General features: G+C 42.7%; 1 protein-coding gene across 3 annotated transcripts in view; it reads left to right on the top strand.

The window, feature by feature from the left end:
* ASCC3 (activating signal cointegrator 1 complex subunit 3) overlaps window positions 1-19,518 on the top strand; it is a 560,200-nt gene that overhangs the window by 33,003 nt on the left and 507,679 nt on the right. For all 3 annotated transcript variants that reach the window (XM_090037230.1, XM_090037224.1, XM_090037218.1), the window contains 2 exons: window positions 1,822-1,972; window positions 18,495-19,078. In XM_090037230.1, the coding sequence (XP_089893356.1) occupies window positions 1,822-1,972; window positions 18,495-19,078 (735 nt within the window). The remainder of the gene's footprint in view (window positions 1-1,821; window positions 1,973-18,494; window positions 19,079-19,518) is intronic.

The raw sequence follows: 19,518 nt of genomic DNA, 5'->3' as shown, positions 1-19,518 counted from the left end.
CCTTACTCTGGTGTTTGGTGCCATAAGAAGACCCCATGAGGATAAGACCATGGTAGGATTAATTCCATTTTCATAGCAGCATTTCTTATCATGTTGCATACATAAGATAGGGAATATAAAAGATGAGAAAAAATGAAGAGCTGCTTATCAGCTGATCACTAACAATCTTGGGCAGGGCTGCCCAACCTCCAGGCAGGTATACCAGTGAAGGCCTTGTCCTATGCAGGCCATACCATGGTGAACTATGGATTTCCACCCTGTACGCCTGCATGCAAACACCCCCTGTTTGCTGCTGTGCTTTGCATGGGCTGCTCCTCCCCTCCTCCCCCACCATTGCTATTGCATCATGCACAAGCTCGATCCTGCCCATTGCCACTATGTTGTGTGGGCAGTTCCCCCTTCCTGACCTTCCCTGAACAACTTGCCCTCCACTCCCTATGCCATGCTCTCTCACTTTCTGGGGCAGGGCTGTGAAGCAGCAGCTGGAGGAGGGAGGGAGAGCATGTGGCACCTGTCTGCTGTTGCAGCTCTCGTGATAGGGGAAGCAACAGCAAAGCAGAAGCCAGGAGGCTGCAACTTAACGCTCCCAAGGCTTCCAGTTGGACAGGCCTGTACTTGGGTACTGGATGTGGCAGGAATCTCCTGAAAAATAGCATGTGATCATCATGCAGCAAACTGCATACATCCAAAATGTTTGTATTGATGGCCTGACTCTGAGACTATAAAAACAAAACATAAGAATATATTATAAAATGAGCGTAAAGAGGTTAATCCAGTGTGTTAAAATGTTAATCCAGTGTTTTAAAACGTTTCCTAGTTGGAGTGGAGGAAAGGACTTTGAATTCAAATACATTAAATATTTTATATATATATGTATGTATATGTACGCATTAAATATTTTATATATATATATATATAAAATAAAAATACAACAAATACTAGCCCTATTAAAAGATTTATAGTAACTGTTTGTTTAAGACTCTCTCTTTAGAGTGTTTCAGGTGAGGTATTTAGTAATAGGATGCTGTTGCAAATTGCTGACATTTAAAATGAGTTGCGTGAAAAATGTCTCTTGTTTGTCCTTTCAAATTCTAACTTTTTAGGCACAGGAGTCCATTGTGATCTATGAAGCAACTCTGTAAAATGGCTTGCTTTATCCCCAAAGGCCATCCAGTTTCCTGCATGAAAGATTTCTATATAAATATATAGCGACTTTTCTTACTGTGGTAAACATCAGCAAAGTCTTGCATCCAGCTATTTACATGGCACCTACTCCCCCGGTAGTGAAGTAACATTGGCATGGACGTTCTTATCACAATTTAATTCTAGTCTTCAAACAAGATTACAACATATGTGTGGTGACAAAAAGTGTTGCTAGCCAGCTAGTTTTCAGTTTACCTGTGGGCTCTAGAGGTCATCAAACTTGAACAACACTGTCAGTTTGAATCAAACCTTCGACAGGAATCTGAAATTAAAGTATAATAATAATATGTAAACTATTATAACAAAAAAAAAAGAATAAATTTAATGTGTGGATGTTTGAGTTGGAGTAGTGGCAGTGGTGATGGAAGGGAATATTTGGGAGGTAGGAATGAATGGTAGGCAATTTAGATCAGGTTCAAGGGGGTGGAGTAGGAGGGGTGGAGCACTGGCTGTTCTTTCCTGTTCCTTTAAGAACACTGAATGCAAATGGAGTTATTGCAGGTAATTTGTCCTGAGTAATGTTTTGTGTATGGTGTATGTGTTTGCTTTTTAGGAATTCCCTGTTATTTGAAAACAAAAAGCATTTTAAAAAAAATTGTCTTATGAATCTGTTTTCAGACTAAAAGGTCAAAATTACATGAGCAGTTACTGAAATCTGATCTTACGTGGAAGAAAATAGTGAAATTTGTAAATGACAATTTGGAGAAGAAAGACCACCAATCAGTAAATGAGGATCTGAAAACTATATTGCAGTCTGCAAAACAAATAGGTAAGTCTTAATTTATTAGTAACTTAATAACAGCAGCAACACCTATACATACTTCCATGTTGATATATTTATGTTGCACTCTGGGTCTTATTCTGGTGTCCAGTATTCTGGACACTCGTTTCAGTCTGAGTTATACATGCACATATGAGTCAATCTGGCCCAGTATCTCTTTTTAAATTCAACTTAGCTTTATACCTGTTATCATTGTTTCTGTTTAGCTTTGTGTGCTGTCATTTGTCACACTTCAGTCAGCAAATAGTAACTGAAAGTACAGCTGTTTCTGGTGTACTGGTATACAAGCAACAAGTTAAGGGGCATTGAGTTCAGTGCAGAAGCAGTTGTTGTATTATAAGGATAGGTTTCCAAATAACATTGTGATGTTAAAATTAGGCCTGTAGGGGCAAAATGTAAAGTTTAAATAAACAAAACAATTCCTTCTATAATTTAAAAAACATGTTTTCTATCATTTTGGGAGAGAGTTGTGCCTATGTATGTGTTGAAGAGGTAGGGGGATATAAAAAACAAATATTTTTCCATTCTTTCAGAATGAAACCAGCTTGAAAATATTTTAATAATGAATGAAATTTGTGAAAACTTGATTTTTTAGTACGAACTCATTTTGTTGGTTTTATTTATTTTTGGTTGAAAATGTATCCAACAAGTACTGTATATAGAATTCAACTCACTAGTTCCTAATTAGTTGTTTCTTGTCAGCCTAAGGCTCAAAGACAGGTTTTATTTAGAGGTCACTGTTTATCATTATTGGTATAGCAGTTGTATAAATAAGGGTTATTTCCCAAAGTTTGATGGCAGTTCAATCTTTCCTGGTTAATGTTTCAGAAATCTCAAAAGGCAGCCCTATTGGTATATGTGACTAGATCGATTTACAAATATTTTTACTGCTTACAGTATAAGATTAACTTGAATAAACTAAATTTGGAAAACAAAGCGTTAACAAAAAGAAATTGTTAAGTAAAATGGAAATAACAAACAGCATAAAATAGAACTTTGAGAATGACCTCTTCAGATTATTCATGATCAGAACTGTGGTCTTCTTTGCGGTAACAGATAGTGTATTCTTTGTGCTAGAAAGTTCAAACGTATCTAAGTTTATTGATTTTAATGTTGTATCATTTCACTGACTTGTCAAAGCAAAGTTTCTACACAGTTATTCAAAATCAGCATTGACAAAAAAAAATTAATTCCTTTTGAAGCTATTTGAATATTCTAAGATTTCATTTTTTGGGATTCACCTTTTCAGTGTCACAAGCTAGCTATTCTATTGTTTCCTAAATCCACTCCTTGGGTTTAGTCCCTTTATATGCTCAGATTACTTTACCAGGATTAATACACCATTTCTTGTTCTGACAGGAAGGGGTTGTCTTTAACCTTCGAAGTCAGTGGATTTTTGCACATGATATCTTCCTTTAGAGAAGAATTACAGTCAGATGTTGCTTTGCATTGAATAAATTAAATGAAAAGGAAGAAAATCTTCACTGAGAACTTGTAGAATGGTGCTCAAAATGCTTAGCAAAAAGGAAATTTTCAGTGAACAGCTGTATATTTTGTTTTGATGAAGAAAACTAAGACTGAAATAGTGATTTGAAAGAGGTATGGAAATATTTTAAAGTGAGAAGGAACTTTGATTAGGAAGTTGGTGATGTTCTGCTGTTGCAATAGAAAAATCTCTCTGAAAGCCTTCTGGTGTTTTGTTTTGTTTTGGGAGGGTGGGGTGTGGAATTGAGTGATTTCTCACAAAGATTTCACTGTTGATGCCAGCCAGGTCCCCTGTGTGGGAGATGTACTATTTGATGCCATGTCTGTGTCAAGAGTGCCTTCTATCTCTCCATTGCCAGGGGCTGAACGGTTGGGCAGCTTCAGCCATTTTTTCTTACGGCCCATAGCTGCAGAGAGAATCCAGCAGTTTCTGTGTTCTGTGATCTTTGTAAGAAGCTAACATAGTTTGTTTGCTTGCTAGAAAAAGCGTTACTCTTAGTATCTTTCTTATGGACTTTCTTTACTAGTTGGCTTTAGATATTAGTTGTAGAAAAGATTTAATGGTAAGATTCCCACCCCACATGCCGGGAAGAGCCTGGACTGTGCTGGGTGGCTGGCAGTGGCAGTGCTGGGAGTGGAGCAGCCTTGAAATTTGGGGTGGATGCAGCATCCTCATAGCACTGCTGGCGTCAGCTCCAAGCCCAGCCCCCACCAAGAAGAGCCCCATGCAGCCCCAGCTGCAGCCTGATTGGTGGTCTTTCTTGTGCTCTGCCTTGCACAGATCTGGCGGGGCACTCTGTGTCCTCCTGGGGTGAAAGCAACTGGCTTTGCCTCCCCCATTCTGTCCCCTCTGTCCCTGCTGTCATGGTGGTGCTTTCCGGTGGCATGGCCACCTCCTGTCTGGAATGCTCTTGGTGCACTCTGATTGGTTGTTTCAGTCAGCATTGTGATTGGCTGCTGAGACACCCAGAGTGTGAATAAAGTGTTCTGGACAGACAGACTAAGACTTTTGTTATATTAGAATCTGTGGAGAAACTTAACCACACTTTTTTTCTGGAGCATGTCTCTTTGCTTCACTGAGAGGTGCAATGGACATTTGGTAGAGACTCTGGAGAAGATTTATTTAAAGAGTTTAGGAGATGACCTTTATTCATTGTGTGGTAGCCATGGGCCTGCTCATCTCCTGGAGAGGCAATCCTTATTCCAGGAACCCTGCATCATCCCAGTTTTAAAGGCTGGATCCTTCTTGCCAAAGAGTTGGATTCATTCTGGGAATCTTATTCTAAGCTCCTCTGAGGGAGACAATAGCTCTCCAGAAGTTCGTTAACCTTCAACCATCCTTGCTAGACAACTCTCCCTTTCCTTTCCCTACAAATGCACCTTTTCCGCCCAGTTTTATTTCTTCTGTGAATGAGATAAGTCTTTCGAGGACTTATTAAAAAGGAAGTTGGACTTGCTTGATATCCCACTGCAGGGAAACATTTTGTCCTCCAGGAGAAGCAATGTGAGCTTCTAGATTTCTGCAAGTTTCTGGGGATAGTTGTGCATGTCCATTGATGTTGTCTGTGTCAGTTACAGCAGTATAAAAATGGCTGACAGCCCACTCTAGAGCAATCTTCTGTCCCATCTGCAGGGACCTCTTTCACCAGAGACTGAAGCGACAGGTTGATTTCATAACTAGGAGTAATGAAGTAAGTGTCCTCAGGATTCAGGGTCAAAGGATTTCCCGAATAGGAAAGGAGTGTTACGCACATTTTTATGGTCTTAGTATCTTCACCTAACTTCAAATTTGGTGTGGTTACCCTGTTTTATGTTTCCTCCCTGGATTCTGAGGACTAACTTTCATTTCTTAAAGCTCAAGATGCTTATTTTTATAACTAAAAAAATCTGGCTCACAGAAAATACCATTACATTTTAATAGAAAAGTCGTAATATTACTACACAGATTTCTTTGTTTCTAAGATTCCAGTGTTCGCTAAGGTTTCAGGTGTGGTTTATATGTGATGTTCCTATCTAGGTTTTAGGTGTCTGGCCAGCATATGGAAAGTTCTCTCTCTCATTTCTGCACCCCACCCCCTCTATTTCTTCACAAGGAGGTTCCCAGCTTCAAAAAACCATTGAACTCTTTGGGGCCTTTGCACCCTTTTCAGTCTCTACCAACAGAGAGTGATAAAAAATGTCTCCGCTCAGGATTGGAGAGCATATCTTGATCAACTAAAGTTCACGGGATCCGTCTTTTCAAGTGATAGCGCAGGATACCTTCCAGAATACTTACCTGTAGGGCAGTCTGATTAGCATGCCAAGTATTCCTCATCCTGGGTTTAATTGTACCATTTTGGTACAATATGGTATGCTACATCAGCAAGTCGGAGCAGGGCAGAACCTTTTGCCTATGCCAGGTAGCTACGCTATTCTGGAATTGGTGTGTATGTCACTGTTATCTTAAAACTCTGTACCCCAACCCATGGCCTTCAGAACTTACTGGCAGTCTGCCTGAGCAGAAGCTTATCTGAGCATAATAATCGTTAAAATTTTGGTCCTTTATAGTATCTTGCACAGATGGTTGTCTCAGCACATGGACTTTTTTGTAATAAATTACAAGAGCAAGAACCCAGTGCTATGCTGTATGGAGATGCAAGCTTGATTGCCATTTAACACCTTTCTCATTTTGTGTGACCTATGCAAGGGGTTATTTTGCTACTCAGATTTTTAATTGCCAAGAGTGGATTCTGTGGGGACAATGTCAATGAATGGTTATTAACTATAGTAACTGAGGTTTTCTCTGTGTATAATATATCTGATTCTACAACACAGCTTCTTATAATAGAAGAATGAGCTAAATGTGAATTGCAGCCATCTTATCTATTACCTCTTGGGTGGGGAGGGCATTCAGGGTACAAGTGTAGCACCACAGACTATTATTCAAAAGAATGCCAAAGCAAATGGGATTTATGAGCTCTAAAGAATGTAATCTGCTTTGACAATGAATCTAAGAACCACAATTGCTATTACTTAAGTATCTGTTCAACAGTCATAATATTGGATTGTTCTTGCCCTTAAATTAAATGTCATGACTGAACCATTGTTTCCAACGGTGGCTCAGAAAGAAAGATGATTTCTGATTGTAAAAAATGGTATTTAAACATTTGTCACAGCTGTGTTTGAATTCACCTTAGCTTCTATTGTGCTTTTGATACAGCACTGATATGCTAAATATTTTAGCTTTCAGACTTCTAATTTAAAATTGATTTCCTTCCAGGTGTCTGTTTTGTCAGTAAGCAAAACTGTTTTAAGTATTGTGTTGTCTTTTAGCCAGCAGCTTGAAATAATTCAGCCTTTTTATGTCCTTATATGCAAACATTCTAATATTTTTTCTCAAGTATTCCTTGAAATATAGTATTCATTTCACTGAGGAAAAATTAGGTCATCTAGGAGGAGTCACAACTAAAACTGTTTTTAAGAACAAGATCTTACTGACTAATGATGGAAAGGTTTTAAATGAGGACATGACCCTGGCAAAACTTATTCTGCCTGGTGTTAAACATGATCACTAATAACCAGTAAATACTTATCTCCAACCTTAACTTCTCTGGAAGGCAGGTACCTATTTTATCTTTTTGCATCTGGACCTGTACCTCTATAGTGATTGTTTCAACAGGCACTGCAAAGACAGCAGAACTTCTGTCAGTTCAGAAAGAGTTTGGAATAATGGAGGAGGAAAGCTGGTATATGCTAATTTTTTTACATTAGGGCCAGGCAGTCTGGTTTGTGGGCTGCATCAGGTCAGCACTGGGCTTCATTTTCCAGCTGCCCCTGCACATGGGTGTGACCAGTTTCCATGGAGACCCCAGCCTCAGCTGCACTGGAAAGCTCAAGGGTGGGGTTGCCATGGAGACCAGCAACAGCCAGCTGGCAATGCATGTGGGAGAGCAGGGCAGGGGGCTGCTCCGCAGCTGCTGTGATCTTGCACACTGTACAGGCCTACATGCTCTGGACAGGGGTGTGCAAGCAGGGGATCGTGGATCTGCCCGTGTTCCAAACCAGACTGTCACCTCTGTAAGGAGCCGGGGCAGAGACGCAATCCTTTGTTTGTGCCCCTGCCTGGAGCATGCAGGATACCGATCGCAGCTATGCCCTAGCTCTGGAGCAAGCCGACGCCATCACAAGATCTCAGTGGCTCTGGAGCAGCCTCCTTCCCAGTATGCAAGTCTGTGGAACAGAAGAGAGAGACTACCAGGAATGATTGTCAGATAGCAAAATGCAGAAGAAAGGATAGTTTGAATTGTAGAACATTAAGACCCTTAATAAAGATAGAGCAGGAGCGGGCAATTATTTCGGAAAGTCTTACTGACTTTTGACAAGCTGTCAAGGGCCGCATGGGTAGCCCCACCCCTTAACAGGTGCCCCATTCCTGGTTGTTATCTTGTGATTGGAACTCCCACCCCCTAACCCCTCACCTTTGCCACCAGAAGTCCCTCCCTTTGCCCCTGGAAGTAGTCCTTTCAGCAAGGGTTTTTGCCATCTTGGAAACAGAAAAATACTAAATTATATTCTAAAAATCAAACAACTACAACATTCATTAATTTGATTTAAAAAAATATTTTGTCCTGATTTACATGCATTTCTGTGGTGTGTGTTTGTGTAGAGGTGGAGCAATCGCTCATGGTCCTCCTTTGCTTCTTCCCCCTCTCCCCTGCCCTCCCCCGGCTTCTTATCTGAATTTCCCTCTCTGGTAGAGGGAGATGGGAACAGCTCCAGGGTCCTAGGGTCCAGCTGGCACAGGGGGAGGCTAGGTGTGGGGTAGGGCTGGCCTTGCTGCTATGGCTACTGTCTCCTGCCGTCAGCTCCCCCTAGGTCCTACTGCCCCTGGTACCTTATCATCTCTGACAGGCAGCCAGGGGCAGATGAATACTAATTTTCTAAATATTTTTAGGGCCCTACAGGCCACATAGAATGGCTTGGTGAGCCAGATCCAGCCAACAGGCCATATTTTGCCCACTCCTATGATAAGTAATCATGAAATCAGTTGATGCCTGAAGGGAACTGCAGCTGTACCACTGGACCCCTTCTCCTCCCTCACATCTTCCCCTGTCCAAACCCTAGCTCGGATTACAAATACTTGAATCCACAAACTGCTCACAATGATTGTTCGTTCAGGACCCCCATCCTGTCATACTGTCCCTTCTATAAACACAGTGATTTTTTACCTTAAAGCAATTTTTGGCCCTTCCACTTTGCTTAGAACACCATTTGAAAAAACTCATTCCTTTTGATATAAATGTTCTTTCAGTTTTCCAGTTAATTTGTTCATGGCTAGTTTGTGGCCATTTGATTTTGTGCCAGAGTTGGTTTTTATGCTAAAGAACTTTTATTCCACTATATTAAACCTATGAATGTATTCATAAAAAATAATTGTTCTCTCTCAATCTCTGTTTAGCTAAACTCAACTCCCCAATCTTTCTTAATCTTCAATCATAAGGTTTCCATTCTCTTAACAATTTTAGGGGCTATTTTTTGTATCCACTTTAATTGAAGTTGATCTCTTTTTGAATGTTGTGATCAGAACTTGGCTCAGTATTCAAAATGGCATCTTACCACTGCCCTCTTTAGTGGTCCTAGTATTTCCCTGCCTCTGCTAAATATATCCTGCCTTTTAGACTTGCATTGGCTTCCTCCCATGCTCTCCCCTGAAAGATGCATCATACATATAGCTCATTTTCATCCTATGATTAATCAGGCCCTCTCCAATGTGAACCTTCTTCCTTTTGAACCTTATCCATCCCACAGTTATAGTATTGATCCTCATCCTCTCCACTTTGACCACTGATTTTTTTCCATGAGCTTAGTAAAAAGTTTTGCCTTATCCTAGAGGTAAATAAGGAGAATGCATTACCCTTAATACCTGTGACACAAAAGGATAATGAATTTAATTTTACAGGCCAAAAGACAAGAAGACCATAACAAATCAATGAAATGAATGAATTGTTATTGGTGGCTGGGTGGGAAAATAGCAACACAACATAATATGTACAATTAATCTGGATAAGTAATCGTAGCTCATTTGTTTCACCTGATCTGTAGAAAGTCTAAAAAAGTCAAAGTTTCAACCTTGTTATGAGGCTGGATGGGTAGAGTAGAAATGAAAAGATTTGAAAGGAAAAAACAGAAATTTTAGTACAATGGAAAGGGGAAATCAATTGTATGGGGCTTAATCTGACTTGTTCCTAACTAAATCATTCTCTATTTTAACATTAATATGTTATATAGACTTGTGAGTATAATATAGCAGGCATTTAATCTCAGGAAAGATATTTTACAGAAATTTATCTTGAGGGACAAATTGACAGTGTCACAGCTAATCATTCTAGCTATCATCAGGAAGATGTTAAGAAGAGTCCATTGTTGTGCACTGAAATGAACTATGAACCCAAAACTGTGTTTTTGTGCTGATCAGGGTAGTGTTTCTTAGCATATTTTGGGAAAAACAGGTCAGTTTTAATGATTTCTTTATCTCAGGATATATATAAAATGAATAACCTGGTATATATAACTTTACTTGAAAAATGTCAATTATGTAAAAGATGGTCAACTAGTTAGTTCTAAAAATAAAGGCAAGAGTAGATTGAAGAACTATATCTGGCTCTCTCTGGTTTCCATGGTTTTAAAAATTACATTAAAAAAATCTCTTTCCATGTGTTCCAGTGTGAAAGACCCAGACTACAAAAGACACTGATAATACAGGGGAAATTGTGTTGTCAAAGCAACGAAGTAAACTGGGAGGGAAAGATATTTTTCTGTATCTTTTAGTTAAAGTATTCTTGAGTCAGATAGCAGATAAGTGTCTTGAAAGAGAAGTGATTTTTTCCCCCCCTTTCTGTTATACTGAGCATGGCTAAGTACAGGACAGTCAAAAAGCTCAAGGTTGAATCAATTCAATCTGTGAAGGCTTTTTTAAACTTCATAGATTAAACCAATAAGCAAGTGAACTGTCATTTACTTTTCAAAAGGAAAGGCAGTCAGACCCCTGCAGTGGCCTATACTAATAGCCAGGGGGTTCTAGAGTGTGCCTCCCAGACTGCTGGCCACTGCAGAGAGCTGCAACCCTTTGATTCTTCAAGCTATGCCCCCTCCTCAGCCTCCCTGCTGGCTGAGCAAGGAGTGGTGGGGGGGAAGAACCCACCTGTCCTGCCTAGCACTGGATCACCAGCTAGGAACAGCCCGGGGTTGGGGGAGGATGAAAATGGGGGCTTTTCTCTGCTCCACCCCTCCACCTAGGAGTGGGGCTGGAATCTCTTAGATGCACCCTGTTCATAGCCTTCCAGCTGACTGAGGCAGTGAGGGAGAAAAGTCTGCACCTGGGCTTGGCTGTGCTTACCAGAGCAGGGAGCTAGGAGCCATGCCCCCTCAGCCTGTGGTTGGCTGAGGGGAGTGGGGAAGGGAAGCCCATAGCAAGGGCTTGGGTCTGCCCCTAGAGTTTGAAGCCAGGTGTCATGCCCACTCCTCAGCCTCCAGGCTGTACGGGGGGAAAGACCACAGTGGGGTTTGGCTCTGCTTTCCCACCCCCACAGCTGGGAGCAGGGCTGGAGTCCCCTAGTCATGCCCCTTTCTGAGCCTGCAGGTGGGCTGAGGGGAGGGAGATGGAAGGCGGGGCTTGGACCTGCCCCTCAGAGCTGGGAGCCATGCCCCGTTCTCTGTCTCTGGCCTGGCTGGCTAGGAGGTGGGGAGAACCCTGTACTAGGGTAGGACTGTTTGTTTTATCACAGAAACTTCTGTTAGTTAGGCTGATCCTCCTGACCAAACAGACATTAGCTGTTGGGTCAGTAGGGTGGGATATTGTGCAGAGAAAGGTTGGGTCTCTGCATCTTCTTCTCCTAGCTCTGCTCCCCCACCCCCCAGCCTCTGTGCTGACTTAGGATGGGAGTGAGAGAAGGCAAGGGAGGGAGACCTGTTCTGGGGTTTCCTGAGTTGCACTGGAGTGGGCGGGCAGGTAGGTTGGAGCCCCCCCACCTGAGGGGTGGGGGGAGGGGAGGGGCTCCAAGCCAACTGCCCCAACCTCCAGCGCCAGCTGGAGTTCCCTCAGAACCCCCAGAATGAGTTCCTTTCAGTCCTGTACCCGCTTCCTTTTTGAAAACAGTGCCAGGAGCAGTGCTGGGCTGTATCACCTGAGCCCTGCTCCTGGCAAGCATAGACAGAAGTTACTGAGGGCACTCCGCTTTGGAAAGCCTTGAAACCTCATGTAATGAGGGTTCAGATTTTTATGTGATTAAGCCCTTTTAAAGTGCTTTGCAGCCATGCACTTGTGTTTGGTCATGGCTGTAGAGCACTTTCAGGGGCCAGTTTGGGTGAAAATTATCACTCCTGTCTGTGCCCAGTGCACAGGTGGGCAAAATCTGGCCCACCAGGCCATTCTGTCTGGCCCGTGGGGTCCCCCAAAATTTAGAAAGATAATATTAATCTGCCCCTGGCTGCTTGTCAAAGATGATAAAGTACCAGGGGCAGTAGGACCCAGGGGAAGCTGGTGGCAGGACCCAGTAACCACAGCAGCAAGACCTGCGTGGCCCCGCCCTGCCTCACCCCACTGCACCACACCTCACCCCCAGCTGGAGTCTCTGCCTAGGGCTGTTCCTTCCTACCTCCCTCCACCAGAGAGGGAAATTCAGATAAGAAGCAGTGAGGAGGGGGAGAGGGCTGTTGGCAATTAATGGCCCTGGCATGCTCGCGTGGGCACTGCACTCTCACATGCCCACTCACTGCCACTCCCTCCCTGCCTACTGCTGCCATTTCCCCGCTTTTTTGCCTGCTGCCACTGCCGCTGGTCCTCCCCCTGCCCACTGCTTTGGCACCACGTGGTTCCCGGCTGCAGTGCCAGGACTCAACAGGAGCTGGCTTGGCTTGGCCCCCATGATTCTTGGCTGGCTCCATGTGGTGCCCACCAGGCCAGTCCAGCTCCTGCTGCATCCTGCGATCTTGGGTGTGCAGCTGAGACATGGTGCTAGAGTGGTGAGTGGAGGAGGATTGGGAAGAGGCAGGAGAAGAGGGCAGATAAGAGTGTGGGAGATAAGTGGTTGCGAGCAGGAGCACGGGGCCTGTGCAGGTGTGCCAGGGCCAGGAGCAGTAGTAGAGCGGAGCCTGGGCTTTGAGGAGCGCTGTCAGGGCTCTGTCTGCTGTGGGAGGCTTCCACATTTGCCACAACCCTCCCCCCACACACTCACAGCCTGCCACAAACCCCGTACTTACACCCCACATATCCAAATGCACCCCACCACCAGCAACCCCACATGCTCCCCCACCCCACACATATACACACACCCACAGCCCTCCACAAACCTATACCCCCACCACAGTGTACAAGAGTAAGACTTCATCTTAAGCTATCATACAATCACCTCTACACAAACACGCACTACAGAAACGCATGTAAATCAGGACAAAAATATTTTTTGAAATCAAATTAATGAATGTTGTAGTAGATGTTTGATTTTTTATTTTTTTTTTTAAGAATAGAATTTGGTATTTTTCTGGTTCTGAGATGGCAAACCCCCTTACCGAAATGAGTTCTTCCAGGGGGCAGGGGAAGGGACTTCTGGTGGCAAAGGTCAGGTGTTAGGGGATGGGATTTCCGGTGCCAAGATGGCGACCAGGTGGTTGGGTACCTGTCAAGGGGCAGGGCTACCATTGTGACCCTTGACAGCTTGCCAAAAGTGGCCCTCCACCTGAGATAATAGCCCACCCGTGGCCTAGTGTGTTCCTTTGCAGATAGAAAAGGGAAGACTTGAAACAAAACAGAATAGGAAAATAGTAAAAGCAAGTTGCAGTGCAAAGCAAAATTGAGTTAAGTATGAAATTCCCCAAAATGCCTATCAAGTAGGCTGCTAAGATATTCTCTATACTTCTACTTGGTTTATTTAATTTAAAAAAACAAAAGAGCCCCTCTCGCTCAGCAACAGCAACTTTTGAAATTCTTTTATTTCTTTTGGTTCATAAGAGCTCCAAATTCCACAGTGGTATATAAGCACTCTGGTATGTCTGATGTTGGGGAATTATATAATTCAGTAAACCAGGAACTACCAAAAATATTTTATTTTACTGAATGGGAGGAATGAGTATTGTCCACTCACTGTGACATTGTTTAGGATTTCTAATGAGGAAATGTGCCCAAATAAATGTCACCCTGAACACACTTGTTTTCATGTAAGGGAAAAAATTATGCGTGTTTGAGCTGATGTATGAGCCTGGAAGATTACCCCTGGCTGAATTCTCTGTCATGCATGTAGAATGGGTCCAGAGATAGTTTGATATGATTCCTTAATGATGACCTTGCACAACCTTCCAGCAGCTTAGTTTTTATAACTTCTTTATGTAACTCAAGCAAGCTTATTATGACAAGGGTTATGGGTTTTCAGGTTTTCCATTTGCTGTGGAAAAACGTTCATTTTCTCCTTTGAAGGGGAAAGACATGGGAGGGGGCTGCTTGGGGCTAGGGGGAACGGGATACACAGGGCACCATGTGCATGTGTGCATGCACATGGCAGCCAGGCAGTGTGGTGGAGAGTAGCTTCCTCAGCTCCTTCCAGGTAAGTCTAAGGGGTTGGAGGATGGGAAACAGGTGGGGGGGGGCACGGCACATTCTCCCTGAGATTTCTCCACCCACGGTGCGGTGTAGGGCTACAGCTGAGCTGAACCAGCTCTGGGTAGGAGCTTCCTCCATGTCGCGCCCTGAATGACCGGTGCACCCCTGACCTGCGAGCCTGGGTCGGCACCACCGGCTGGGCGCGAGGGGGATTTATGACCGGACAGGTGGGTAGTAGCGGTGAGTCGGAGTCAGGAGATTTAAAGCGTATTGGTTACATAGAAAGTTTATTTTACTTACGCGACAGATAGTCGCAGTGTAGGAAGGAAGTTGTGGTCCCGTGGTGTAGAAAGAGAAGTTGATTTATTCAACACAGCATGCAGATATATTGTTGCTTGGATTACAAACTGCGTGATGCAGATTTTAAGCAAAGCGTACAGCTAACTTCAGTCCGTAGACCTTTTGAGAGCTCTTGATGAGAACGGATGAGCCGGCAAGATCGGATACATCTGAAAACTTTTACGTCGGTGGGGAGAGAGGTCAGCGACTGGCCAAATCGCTGACTTAACCTCTTGGGCGTGTATAGAATTCTCCGCTGAAGGCGGACATCTTCCCAAAGTTATAGCTGACAGGGTGGCCTATTACAACATGCCAGGCGTGAATAATTACAGGACTGCCAATCATAACTGTGAACAGACTCTGAGTGTTTCTCTCTTCTGCTCAGTTTTCATGCGAGATTGACTGTGCATGTGTTTTACATTTAAGCTGGGGGGGGGTTTTGGATGCGGAACTATAATGACCAAATACGTTATGTTAGCCTTTGACCTTTTGCCATCGGGATATGAAACCAGAGATTTTTCTTTGACGCTCCACAGCCCAGTGGGTGGGACTAGGCATGCTGCACTGCCATTGCCACCAAGGTGAGGCAGGCTGTTGCCCAGCAGCAGGGGTAAAACTACATGCTGCTTCAGCTTGGCAACCATGGTGCAGTGCTACCCCCTGCTCTGGGTCTTGTCTGCTGGGCCATGGAGGCAGCTTCTGCCTAGAGCTGGTCTGGCTTTGCTGCAGTCCTGGACACTGTTACAGGTGCAGAAATCTCAGTGGGGAAGGGGCGTGTGCCCCCTCACCCCATTTCCCTCATGCATCACCTGTGCCCAGCCCCCCTTGCCCAAACACCCACTCCCTTCCCCACACATTGAGGAACTAATGCCTGGGGACAGGGGGCAGCAGGTTGGGAGTGAGTGGCACCAGTAGGGCTGAGGAGGCTGTGGGTTGGGAGCGAGTGGCACTGGCAGGATCAGGGAGCTGTGGGTTTGGAGTGAGGGTTACTCACAGGGCTAGGGGGCTGTGGCTTGGGAGTGAGGGGCACCAGCAGGGCCAGGGGGCTTCCTGTTGAGAGTGAGGGGCACCAGCAGGGCTGCGGGGGCTGTGGCTTGGGAGTGAGAGACAATGGCACGAACAGGAATAGGACATGAGCAATTCAAGGTTACTCAGAGCCACAAAGTAATGAGGTGGGGGACCCGAGTCCCGGGTGAGCAAATGGGACAGGAGAAGCTCTAATTTTTTTCAATGATAAAAAGACCAAAATCAAATGCCAAAATATACAGGTATTTAGAATGTATTTTATTATAAAGATTCAGGCACTAGTGGGCTTCCAAACTGCTTTATAATTGTAAATATATCAGTAAAATATATATAGTGGTGTTTCCTTTTAATCATGGAAAAACCTGGATTTGGGTGGTTTTAATTGGAGAATTTTGTTTTTTTTTATCAGAGAATTTGAGATTTATAAACTGGGGAAACCAGGATCCTGATTATGACAGAGAATTTGTTGCACCTTTACTTTTTCTCCTTTGCCAGGACCAAAAAATTTCGCTTACTAGATTAAATTGGAGCCCTATAATTCAGTTTTATGTAGACTTACAATTGTAAATTAACTATAAACCTGAAATATAATGATCCCTAATTTTTACTGTACAAGACTAATATGAATATTGTCTTATTGTTTGAATTGTATCACTTTAAAAATATATATAATACTTGTAACATAAATATTTAGACATATTTAAATAAAAGTGACTTTGGTTTTGCCTTCTTTAAACATATATTTTGTGTGCGTGTGTGGGGGGCGGGGTGGGTTCTTCTCCTTTCTCTGCATAGGTGGTCAGTACCACTGACCTGAAGGTTCTTCAGCTCGTTTGAAAACTAAGCCATTACAGTCCTGTTCAGAACATGAATTCACTTTATAATTGCTTTTTTCTTACTTGTGATGCAGATTATTATAAATTCTGGGTTTACAGCCCTATGTTTCTTTCAGATTTCTTCTGACGAAATGGTGATGTAGAACGTATTAACAAGCCTTCACCGTCATTCATCTTGACAGTGAAACATTTTCTAAAGAAATAGGTTTTGTTTTTCTTTTTACTGTGTCTGGGAATTTGGAATTTACCTGAAACTTGTGTAGTTTCAAAGGATACATATAAACTTACTATATTGATGCTGTCAAGATAAATTCAGCTTCCAGTGGTTGATAAGGAGCAAGAGGAAAAATCTTGTTTACACTGGATATTAACAGAAATTCAGACTGGTTTGCTGTTGTGATTTTAAACTCAGTACCAACTTCTTCAGTTTTGCTGACTAAAAGTTATGGCATTTCTTTGTACTTTTTATATTCATTCAAAGGTAGTTCTATTCATATGTTTCTATTGTGTACTATGAGTAACGATTAATTGTTCTGCGGTGTTACACAACTGGGCTTGAAAGAAATAATTGCTCTTTAGCTTGTGAATAGAAAAACAACGCTTGCAAATGTTCAGAGGCATAAATCAACTGGGATATTCTTGGTGACTTTAATGCATGTGATGTGCACAAAGCATGAGTGACGTTATTTGCTGAGGTGTGCAATTTTGGCACTGAATTTGTACCAGGGCCATGTCTAGTAACAAAACACTTAAAAAAAAAAAATCAGGGAATAATTCTGTATTGGGCACACTCATTGAAAATTATGTAATTAGATGCATTGTTAGTCCTCTTACTTTTGATATTGGTATCATATAACTTAAGTAAGTCAGAAGCGGACTGGCGATGATACCAAACTTTGGGGAAAGGCATCCACACCTGAGGACAGGGCAGTAATCCAGGCTGACCTTGACAGGCTCAGTAAATGGGTGGACAAGAACCTGATGGTGTTTAACACCGAAAAATGCAAGGTTCTCTACCTTGGAAGGAAAAACCTGCAGCATGTCTACAGGCTCGGCAGTGCTATGCTGACTGGCACTATGGATGAGAGGGACTTGGGGTGGTGGTGGGGGGGGGTGGTTAGGATTGATCACAAGATGAACATGAGCCTGCAGCCAGTATAGTGAGCAAAATGCTGGCTTGCATCCAGAGATGCTTCTTAAACAAATCTGAGCACATCATTCTCCCATTGTACTCGGCTTTGGTGAGGCTGCAGCTGGGGTACTGCGTCCAGTTTTGGGTTCCACAATTCAAAAAGGATGTGGAGAAGCCTGAGAGAGTCCAGAGGAGAGCCATGTGCATGATCAGAGGTCAGGAAAACAGACTTTATGAGGAGAGGCTGAGAGCCATGGGACTTTTCAGCCTGAAAAGCACAGGGTCAGGGGTGACCTGATGGCCACCTACAAGTTTATAAGGAGTGTTCACCAGGACCTGGGGGAATGTTTGTTCACCAGAGTGCCCCAAGGGATTACAAGGTCGAACCGTCATAAACTCCTGCAAAACCGTTTCAGGCTGGACATAAGGAAGAACTTCTTTACTGAAGTTCTGAGGTCTGAAATGGCGGGCTGCCAGAGGTGGTTCAAGCACCTACTTGGAATGCCTTAAAGAGAAACCTGGATGTTTTTCTTGCTGGGATCCTATGACCCCAGCTGACTTCCTGCCCCTGGGGCTAGAGGCTGGACTCGATCTTCCAAGGTCCCTTCTAGCACTAATGTCTATGAAATCTATAAAATCTATTAAATAGATGGAAGATGGGAGTAGAGAAGAATTTCAACTTGCTTTATTTTTATTGTATGTTTCAGTGGATTAGATCATTCTATTTACTGAAAATCCTTAACACCTTTTTGTTATTATTTGGGGAAAAAAAAAGTAGTTTGTGCAAAGAAATCAAAGTTGTCCAAATATATATTAAAAAGTTTTATGGGGTGGGTGTGGGGGGGAAACGGGGGAAGAAGATAGCAAGGGGATTGACTTCTTTTTTTTTTTTTTTTTTTAAAGAAGGATAACTGAAAAGTCATTGGTAGATGCTTTATTTTTATACCTTTTTATAACTTCGCTGCCTGCCAGCAGCTTACACTTATGTTTTTAGTTTCATGTTATTCTGACTGCTCATGTGACTTGCAGCAAGAAATTGAGTACAGTTATGTTACAAGCAATGAAAGAGAATTATCTTGGTTTTTAAGTACTTTACATTTTCTTCTATTTTTTTGTGAACAGTTGGAGCTGAAAATGGACAAGAAGCAATTGAAAGTGGAGCTGTTTTTCTTTTTAAGACATTTCACATGAAGGAATGCGTTGGTCATGATGAGACAAAAGCTATCAAGCAGATGTTTGGGCCCTTTCCATCATCATCTGCTACTGCAGCTTGTAATGCCACATGTCGGATTGCTTCTCACTTCACTGAAGAACAGCTTACGGCCCTTATACAGATGGTTGAAGAACAAAATGGTGATAACAGAGTATTCTTTGGTAAAAATGTAGTGTTTTCATTTGACATGCATGATTTGGATTGCTGTGAAGAACTGCCAATAAACGGTGAGGTTGATGCACAGAAAATTATAAGCTTAGATTACAAGAAATTTCTGAATAACCATTTGGAGCACCTCCAAACTTGTTATAGCGACAAAAATGATCTTAAGTCAACGGAGAGAGTGGATGACTCTTTTCTGTGGTGCGAGGTTGGAAAGTATCTAAATGAGTCTCTAAAGGGAACCCCTGGAGGACCAACAATAGAAGATCTCTGCTGCACTTTGTATGAGATGCTTGCATCCAGTAAGAGTGGTGATGAACTTCAGAATGAGGTACAGTAGATACAGTAGTTGTCATATTTATTTTAATGTGACATAGATATCAAGGCTCTTTCTCTATCTCATTTCAAGCTCACAGACAAAGAATTGATTGTCTAGCAGGTACAGGCCCACCTGGCTAGACACACAATTCTCTCAGACACTTATTCTTCTAACTACACTTCTAAAATACGTGAGGTGTTCCTAGTATTTTTTAGAAGATTAATGTGGTACTTTAAAATATAAGGAATGCTTTTTCCATGTTATATGGAATGTAATATGCTTTACAAATTAGGTATGCAAAAGTTCAGTCTGAAACTATAGTGGGACTTCTATCTTGTTTTTCAGAAAATGTAGTAAATTTTTCAGAACATGTTCTTTGTCATTGTGATTTAACCTGAATTTTGAGTGTTGATCAGAAAAAGCTGGTTGCCAGGGAAAAAATCTTCTTTACA

Source organism: Crocodylus siamensis, chromosome 1, assembly GCF_052110815.1.
Source record: "Crocodylus siamensis isolate JL-2025a chromosome 1, ASM5211081v1, whole genome shotgun sequence".
NCBI lineage: Eukaryota > Metazoa > Chordata > Crocodylia > Crocodylidae > Crocodylus > Crocodylus siamensis.
This window is presented reverse-complemented; position numbering and strand designations above follow the sequence as displayed.